General features: G+C 39.9%; 1 protein-coding gene across 1 annotated transcript in view; it reads right to left on the bottom strand.

The window, feature by feature from the left end:
* Positions 1-5,151: 5,151 nt before the first annotated feature.
* Positions 5,152-9,737, bottom strand: part of LOC108785202 (sodium channel protein type 2 subunit alpha-like) — a 128,139-nt gene continuing 123,553 nt past the window's right edge. The window contains exons 25-27 of the mRNA XM_018554239.1: positions 9,253-9,359; positions 8,477-8,747; positions 5,152-7,040 (exon numbers count right to left, since the gene is read on the bottom strand). Coding sequence (XP_018409741.1) covers positions 5,845-7,040; positions 8,477-8,747; positions 9,253-9,359 — 1,574 coding nt within the window. The 3' untranslated portion in view covers positions 5,152-5,844. The remainder of the gene's footprint in view (positions 7,041-8,476; positions 8,748-9,252; positions 9,360-9,737) is intronic.

Genomic DNA, 9,737 nt, shown 5'->3' with positions numbered 1-9,737 from the left:
AGGTAGCAAATTAAAAAGTTCATTAGGGTTAACAGACACTAACTTTTCTCATACATATAGTGATATGTTCTTAACAAGCATGGTTGGGGAGGAAAGACCTGTCTCAGCGTGTGTAAAAGCCTGTCTCTGGAAAAAAAAAAAACTCCCCTTGCAGTGGGGCTACCCCCCATAGTGCAGGGATTAACTGGAAAAGTGGAAGGCATGCGATGACCCACCAACTGAGAACCAATGATTTACACAATACCCCTTTCAGCTTACTTTCTCCTGGACGCTGTGTTCTGTGTTCCTTCGAGCACAGCGTGTGTCCTGAACAGGCCTCCTGGGTCTGTCAGCTGGTGGGGGCGGGGCCGGCTCCTCTCAGTGTGTGATCTGCCTGGCAGCTCCGTGCTCTGTGATCAATGGAGCGTTCAGAGCGGCCGTCGGGCACAGCTGGCCGGGCCGAACAGAAACAAGCTGATGATGTTCGGGCTGGCCCGGCCCACCGGGCAAGTGCCCGGTTTGCCCTATGGCCAGTCCGGCCCTGCCCCTAGACATAAACAAGCAGTTAGATATATGCATATACACATATACATTTTTGCATGCTTACTGTTCCATATTTTCATAACTGATTTTATATACAGCCAATATATGTGTAGATTCGCCTGTTAATGCAGTCAGCATGCTTGCTAAACAACTGCTGAGATAATATATACATATATGTCACATAAAGAATGTGCTAAGCAAATTAATAGACCTGCATTCAGAGGGAAGAATGGTAAAGCCTGGGCTGAATTTAACGTTAGGCACATTGGCCATGCAGATACATATACTTGACTTTTCCCTGTAAAGTTACTAGACACAATTTTTTAATCATAAACAGAAATAGCATATTTACACTATCACCTTCTTCTAAACCAGGTCATAAATGAGGATGAGCTCAGGTTCGGATTGAACCTGTCCCGGACCTGAGCTCATCTAAACACGGAAGCTACAGGGGCTTTCTGCCCAATCAGCTGCGGGTCAGGTCATTTCGTGCTTCACACCTGACCATAAACAAATGGACTGGGCTTGTGCTGATGTAATTGATCTTATATGGCCACATGACCCTACATGGTAAATGTAATTTACCTAATATAGCCATGTAGCCATATAAGGTAAATTACATCACTACACCCGGCCCCTTTGCTTACGAAATCCCTGCCCTCTGCTGATTGGGCATCAGGGAAGGAGCTTCCTTTCCTGTTCGGGAGGAGCTCCTTCCATGTTCATAGGAGCTCAGGCTCCGACTGGGTTTGGTCAGAATCTGAGCTCATCCTTAGTCATGACTAGTAAAATTAGTATATTGTTCTGTGTAATAGAAGTGATCCCACTAGATGGCTTTTGCTTGAAGTGCCAAAGGTTATGTTCTTACAGGCTCCAGAGGTGCAATTCTGACCCTGAGTAAAGCACATTTGTAAAACCGGCGGAACAGTCTAGATTTTAAATATGGCTTCCCCAAGCAGCTCTGTATTTGAAGATCAAACTTTTCAGCCATGGATGTCTTTTGTTTTGTACAAGATGCACCCCAGGAGGTTTCTTGGACTAGAGTGAGTCTTCTTTCTCCTTTCAACATCCTCTGCACCCTTACACACTATAATTAATTTAACAAATTAGCCACAAACTTCCAAAGTTGTACAAAAGATGAAAACAATGTAAATAAAACTATCACAGTTTGTACAATCTGAGGCTTGGTTCTAATCCTGATGCTCTAGACACTGGCCGACAATACCATTCTGTCGCAACACTACATATTTACATACATATACATACACGCTACACACGGAAATTATTTTTAAGACAATGTCATGCTAATAAGATTACTAGTCTGATCATCTATACATATGTTTTATGTAAAATGTCATATAGCTTCAAATTTCCTCCAATGCCCAATTGCAGGTTCAGGAAAAATATCTATTTCAATTGAGGCAGGGTAAAAACTATGGGGGGGAATTTATCAAAACTGGAGCAGATTTGCAATGCAGCCAATCAGATTCTGTCTCTCATTTTCAAATCTTACCTGAGCCAACTGAAGAGAGATGCTGATTGCTTGCCCTATTCAACTGCTTCAGATTCTCTCTGCTCCAGTTTTGATAAATCCCTCCCTATGATTTTTATATGTCTTCTTTTTAAAAGAGACCCAGTGCCAGTCCAAAATCCTCTCCCCGGGGCAGTAGGTTGCAGAGAACCACCACTGCTGTGAGCAGCAGTCTCTCTGCTGCCGTTCCACAAACCCCCTGCTGAGTCACATCTGCATTGCCGCAATCAGTGAAGCTCACACTCCCTGCTGATTGCAGTGTTCTAGGTTTGACTCAGAAGGGAAGGGGGGTGAATCAGGCCACGGCAGAGAGACCACTGCTCACACACAGAGAGCAGGGGTACTTCTCTGCAGCCTGCTGCCTGGGGAAGAGAAGTTTGGACTGGTGCTGTGGCTATGTTAAAAATAAGATAACAATAAGACTTTTAAACATCATAGTCTTTATCCAGCCGCAACTGAGATAAATATTTTTGCTGAAACGTCAGTTGACCTTTGAAAGTGATCACAGACATGAGTTTGTGACCTGTTTGATGCATCACAAACATCACCAGACATCCCCAGTATTATTATCAAAGGGGGGATAGCGACTGAAGAGATAACTCCACCTCAGCCAATCAACCACCCTTCCTCTAAAATCAGTTGGGTTGCCTTCTCCAGCTGAAAGGTACCCAAGGCCATTGCTCAACACAACTCAAACTAACTGGAACTGAACAGGCTGGGGATTGTCTCACATCTATGGGTATATTTACTTTATTTGCATTTTTATGAAAAATCCGGAATTGTCTCACATCTATGGGTATGTTTACTTTAATTTGCATTTTTATGAAAAATCTACAGAATGAAACAGAAAAACACAGACCCAGAAGACAAATATACAATACAAAATGTAATCTTTATTCTTTTGGCTTGTTTGTAATGTAGTTAGCTGTAACTTTAGGTAATAGCATTTTCCTGCATGCAGTTCACAGTACACTACAAGTCATTATTCCTGGAAAGCAAAGGAGTCTACATTGAATGTCATTGTGTATCCAAAACAGAACTGAAGGTAACATGGTGTCGTAAGCAAAGTCATGTTCTTTTGGAAAAATGAAGCATGTGGATCCCACACATTGGCTAAACATTCCAGTGCAGCATGAATTAACAATAGTAGAATGAGTAATTCAGTTAGACTCTAGAAAAAAAAAAGTAAACTATACTTAAGTCTAATCTGCGGCTTTGCCAACTATGGATAAACTGCATTTTCTAGAAGGTTTATGTCAGGATTTTTAAACTGACAGCACATTCTAGAATTTGCAGCTTAAAGAGCACCTGTTAGCTGCACAACCCTTATTATTCAGCACAAAGTCAATCCATAAAAAATTAGAGGCACAGTGGATGTAGCCATTCTGAGCTGAGGCAATATACAAACGAATGCGCTCAATAACGTCTCTAGAAGCCCTTCGTGTAACTGAGCCTTTATGTGTTTCAGTTATAATGTTGTATCCAAAGAATTAGCATTTTAATGGATATTGGTTCAGCTCTGGTTAACCCAGAAAGTACTTCTGATTTTTCAGGTTTTTGGTGATAAGAGGTGACTTTTACATCATTGCTGGTTTATTCTTAAAACCAGTGAGCAAACACTTGTGTTCGAGGGCTGCTTGTTGGTCTGCATTCCATTTAGATCTCATGCCCCATACATTTCTATGAGCCAATCGTGTGCTTATTTGGCTCAGAAATGCCCTTGTACAGAGCCAGGTGCCCTACCACAGCTGTTGGAAAGCGACAGGTTGCCGAAACCTTATGCAAATCAACTCAAAATAGAACTATATTTAACCTTTTCAGTCATCGCTTTATGAAAGAACTTGTTGCTCAAGTATGCAGAGTACCCTAGTGCTAAAAGGCTAAATCCCTGATGCAGGCATATCTCACAGTTTCTGCATATTTAACCTGGTGTTTTCTAAAGTTCATCTTCAATATAAACATATTTTTCTTGTGCGAGCTGTGGTCCCCAATTTCACACATTTACTTCCACATTCAGCATGTGCACCGAAAGAAAAAAAACCAAAACACAAATCATAATAAAATAGCAAAATTTACAACTCTCTTATTCATTTTTTTTTATTTGCAAAGATCTCCAATTTAATAGTGCTAAGTGTGGGCGGGTACGAAAAGTGACCACAACATTAACCCCTGAAGTTTAGTTATTTTTTTTTTCTTCTCTTCTCTTATGTACAAAATGCTGAAAAATAAAGCTAAATGAATATTTACAGTATTTATAGAATCATCTTGTTAAAAACTCTGTGTGTCCTTGAACGCAGTTTGCAACATTTCCAATTTTTGTGTCTATATCAATACAAAACGTTTCGTAACAAAAGAAAAAATAACAGAATGCCGAAAAAAACACAAAAAGAAAAGTAAAAATAAGACGGAACATAAAAGAAAAGCTGCAAACTATTGCTTAACCAATTTGTACTGCAGAACAGCAGCAAAGAGGTTAACAACAGAGAAATCAGACCTCATTGAATAATTTGTCTTACTTAACCAATGGCGTATGGCTTTCCATAATATACTGCTGGACGGTGGGGAAAGAAAACATTGTAAGCAGCCCAGGCAATATGAACATGCACCTGTGATAGCGTCCAAACTATTTATATTGGTACAGAATATTTTTTTTTCTATTATTTTCCAGAAGCTTGCAAACTACACATAATGTGGTACATATTTGATGCAATAAATACTGTGCCCAAATCATTATTTCCTTGCTCAAACATCCACCACGTAGTAAAGGAGCTATTTACATACTGTGACACAGGCAATTCCATTGGCTTATTCAAAGTCAACCTTGCTGACAAGCTGAAGATGGTCAAAACAATAATGCAGGATAAAGCCTAAAAAATGGATTTTGGTCAACCTGTGCAATCAAATAAATGAATTTCACCCAAACCAAGTTGTGAATGTAATTAATGCCTCCAGGCACCAAACTTTGCTGATCTGTTGCATAAAATCAACTCCATCTTCCCAGTGGCATGGAGCTAAAATGGGGCAAAACAGGCACCTCTTGTTTATGTGACACTGCATGAACAGTTAAGCACCCCAACAAATAGTGTCACATAATGGTCATTTTTTTTAAGCTCTATGTTTTTATTTTTTTCCCATGCATGACCTATGAGCCTGGCATGCGTTCATGCAATCACTTTTCTCCATATATGTTATAGTGAAAGATATTGAAGAACACCTGGTTCCCATACCTTTGAAGTCGTCATTATCAGCTCCTTCCCAACATAAAACCCATTTACAAAAATAGTCGCATATAATTGTAGAGAACCCATGAATTCAAAAAAAGGATGAATCCATAAACATAGAACTTGTAAACATATGGCAAGTATGGCAGTTGAAATGCAAACAGTGGATACAAGTACTTTACTAAAGTGTTCAACACACAAAAAAAAAACAATAGGTTTGTATCCCACAAAATGGTCCCCATTCCGCACAGTCTGAGTAGCCATTTTGACTATCCTCTTCAGCAGTGTCAGCTGGGAAGTCAACCCCTTTACTTCCTAAGTGACCAGCAAAACATCCTTGACCGATGCATTGCAAGCCTCTATATCAGTGAAGAGGTTAAAACAGTAACCTCCAGTCAAGGGTGTTGAGCGTCTTTGTAGTCCATTCCTGGCAGGGGGTCACTGTCATACTGTAGGCACTGACCATAAGTACATAATTTTAAGAACTGTCAGTTTGGCATAATTCTCTGAAAGGAGTCCTGCTGACATAAAAAATGTTCACAGGCTGTAAACATTTTGCCACAAAAAAAGTTACTTCTTACGCTCCCTGATATCTTTTGCCATGTCTTCTTTCTCTGTTTTGTCTTTTTCATGTTTCTCTTTGTCTGGTTTTGTAACACTGTCATAGGATGGGGGAGATGTTGTTGAGGGTGTAATGTCTACTTTATCTGTTGTAGAGTTCCCATTAAGTCGGTCGCTCAGCACGTCCTTCCGTGTTATTAGACTGTCTCCATCTTTGTCTTTAGCATTACGGTACATAAAGGAAGCACGATGTATGGTTTTCCTCAAAAGATAACTTCGGAAGGCGCGTTGGATCACAATAGCTGACAATTCCTCTTGTTTTCTACGTAACGTAGAAGTGATTGGTTCATAAGAGACCTTTGAAGGGTTGGAAGCCATGAAACGTTCCTCCATTGGTTGACGGAGATTATCCATTTCGTCTCCTTCACCCAATACTCGCTTTGTGAAAGCAAACAAGATGTCAAGGCAGTGAATTCTGTCACCACTTACCATGGGAAGATCCATTGCAATAAGCTGTACATTGTTTGGTTTTGGCATGCGAAGGGGCGGATCTAGAGCATCGGCAAATTCAGTCAATTTATTGTACTGAATGAACTGTGTTGCACCTGGATCAAACTTTTCCCAGACTTCATAGAACATTTCAAAGTCATCCTCTCCAAGTGGTTCTGCACTTTCCTCTGTCGCAACACCAAAGTTCTCCAAAATGACAGCAATATACATGTTTACCACCACTAAAAAGGATATGATGATATAACTTACAAAGAAGAAAATCCCAACAGAAGGGTTACCACAATCCCCTCTAACAGAACTCCCAGGATGTTCTATAGCTGGATCACAATCTGGGTATTTACTGTTAAGAATGGGTGCTAACAAGCCATCCCATCCAGCTGATGTTGTGATCATGAATAAACAAATCATACTATTGCCAAACGTTTCAAAATTGTACATGTCATCAATTCCTGCTTCTTTCTTGACATAGGCAAAGTTGGACATTCCAAAGATAGCGTAAATGAACATAACAAGGAAAAGTAGTAATCCTATGTTAAACAATGCAGGAAGTGACATCATCAAAGCAAACAGCAAAGTACGAATGCCTTTTGCTCCTTTAATGAGACGCAGGATACGTCCTATTCTGGCAAGTCTTATCACTCTGAACAGGGTTGGTGATACAAAGTATTTTTCAATCAGATCAGCTAGGAACATACCTATGGGCAAAAGGAGGAAAAGAAAATATGAGCATACATACGATATATATATTAAACATATGACTTCAATAAAATGTTAGCAAGCAGAGTTGAAAGGTTCCACTTGAAAATGGCAGAATTCATTAAAGCAGATCTAGACCAAAAAACTAAAAATTTACTTTACAGCTTAGGGTAATTTCTAATGTTATTTTTAATCTGTTACATTTGTAGTTTCTATCAAAGGAAAACTTGTTGATCCTGCAATGAAGGCACTTCCTGTTCTGGGTTGGCAGCGGTCTCCCATCTGTGCTTCTGTGTCGTCACCCTGTCACAGATACCACTACAAGGGCCTACTGGTGACCGTGTCAACACATCTTTCCTAGACATAGTTTACCATTGTCACTACCAGAAAGCCAGTCCAGAGCAATTATCTGCAGCTGACAGTGAAGAAAGTGCATATAGACAGGAAGTGGCTAAAAAATGCAACAGGAGATCTGTAGCACTGAGATGCAAAAAAAAAAAGACAAAAATTTGAAAAGAGCAGAACATACTCAATGGCAATTTTTTATTATACAAAGTTCTTTGTGTCTATTAACTACTCTGAGAGGTCATTAATGAATGGCTTAGCTCTGAGGAGGTGTGTCTGCTGAATGCCTAAACTATTGTTAGCTGTGACTCTATGGCCATATATGCTAATAGCAAAAATCAGACACATTCAGTGAAACTTTCTGTATGCATGTGTACTTGCAAAATGTTGACAGTCTTTTTCTATTTGGTGGATGGTATCTTACACTTGGAATAACTCTTCATGTTTGTATCAATTCTACATTTAATTATATTTAACAATTCAATTAATGATGGCTATTATTACAGGAAATGGTAACATAACATCATCCTGGCAGACATTTTTAGGCCCCTGTTATCGGATAACAACACTCTGTCCCAGGCTCCCTATTGTACTATCAGGAAGCCTGCCCTGAATAACACAATGCATCCATCTGTGCATTTGCTGGAGTTAGTGTATGTAGAAAGCAAGAGGCTGCAAAGAGACTGCAGGAAATTAGCCGCACTGAGATGAAGCAAAAATTAAAAAAATTACAGTTGTTTACCCCACATAGTGCTTTAGCAATCTAAATATCATTTAGTTAGGATTTACATATGTATTATGCATAAGGATAAGCGGCAGTACTCGCAGTCATGCCTTTGCCAAAACATATTTTGATATATTTGGTAAAACATATTTTTCAGCATCATAATCTTCATTTTATATTGGTGAGGAAAGAGGAGGTAGTGGCCCTCATGGTCTGTCCATAAGATGTATTATGTTTGGTCATTTTTTAAAGAGCTCCAGCACCAGCCTTCCAGAGGGCCATTATCCCAGATGTCCTCACCATCTCCACTGTCCTCTTTTAACTTCTAGAATTTATGTTATCTCTTCTAGTTATTGATAGACCTACCTACTATAGAGAGAATGACAACCACAAAATCAAAAATATTCCATCCCATTGTGAAGTAGTAATGTCGTAAGGAAGTAAGCTTGAGCACACATTCTCCGGTGAAGAGCACAATAAAGACTGCATTAACCCAGTACAAGATATTTTCCATGTCTTTGGTCTGGTCGTCTGTTTCTATCATCATTGTTACCATGTTCAAGCAAATCAAAACCATAATGGTGATGTCAAACGGTTGCGTGGACACAAAATCAAAGACAGCACCTTGGAATCTATTCTGAAATACAGAAAACAAGATGTTAGGTTATATTGTATTTATTTATTTGTATTACTTTAAAAGATACCAAAGACCTCTGATGCCCTCCTGTATCCTGAGGTCCATTCATGCTACCCTTTGGTGCCTGTGGTACATCCCTTGTACCCCAGCAGCAATTAGTGGAAGTGGGAGCACTGAACTGTAAAGGGGGCTGTAAGGGCAACGATTTCTAGCAGTATCCTGTAACACATCCCTAACCACACCTGTCACAAGTCCACAGTCTCTGACCAATGCCCTGTAGCAGGTCCGCAGTCTCTGACAACTTAGTTAGCATTACACATACTATAGGTTTTGTGCAGCCCTTTGGTGATATTAGGAGCCGTGGGTGAGGTCCCCTCTACCTTCTAAGTTGAGCCCCGCTGTTGTAGACTGAATGACTCTGAGGCATTTTTTCACTGTGCAGTTCATCTCCTAATACCATCTGCACTCCACTAAATCTTTCATGAAATAAAGGTTAACAACTCACCTGTGGCCTAGGAACAGGTTTTTGTGGCTTTTTGGATCCTAGTTTTTTCATGGCATTGTAATATTTCTTTTGTTCTTCTGTCATGAAGATATCCTGACCTCCAAATTATAGGAAAGAACATAAAAAATGGTTATGACAAAGCAACTTATTTTATGGCAGAAATAAAATGTATGTAAACCCAAAAACTACAGTTTGATATGTTGCTGCTTTCTCTATTTATTAATAAGGTTTACTTTTTACACTTTCATGACTGGTCCCCTACATTTTCAGGGTCACAACAATTACCCACTGCCTTACAATGCAGCAGTGTTACTGTCACCCAGCTATGAGCGCTCCTGATGTGCCTGTTTTAACTTATAGGAGGAGGAGGGGGTTTAATTTCAGTGTGAGTGAGTTATGTTCCCTAAAGTGACCTACTTACTTGCCTACTTACCTACTCTAAATTCCCAGCCAAATTAAGGGGGGGGGGGGGGGCGGGGGGAGAC

This window comes from Nanorana parkeri, unplaced genomic scaffold, assembly GCF_000935625.1.
Source record: "Nanorana parkeri isolate BGI_ZX_2015 unplaced genomic scaffold, ASM93562v1 scaffold149, whole genome shotgun sequence".
Classification (NCBI taxonomy): domain Eukaryota; kingdom Metazoa; phylum Chordata; class Amphibia; order Anura; family Dicroglossidae; genus Nanorana; species Nanorana parkeri.
This window is presented reverse-complemented; position numbering and strand designations above follow the sequence as displayed.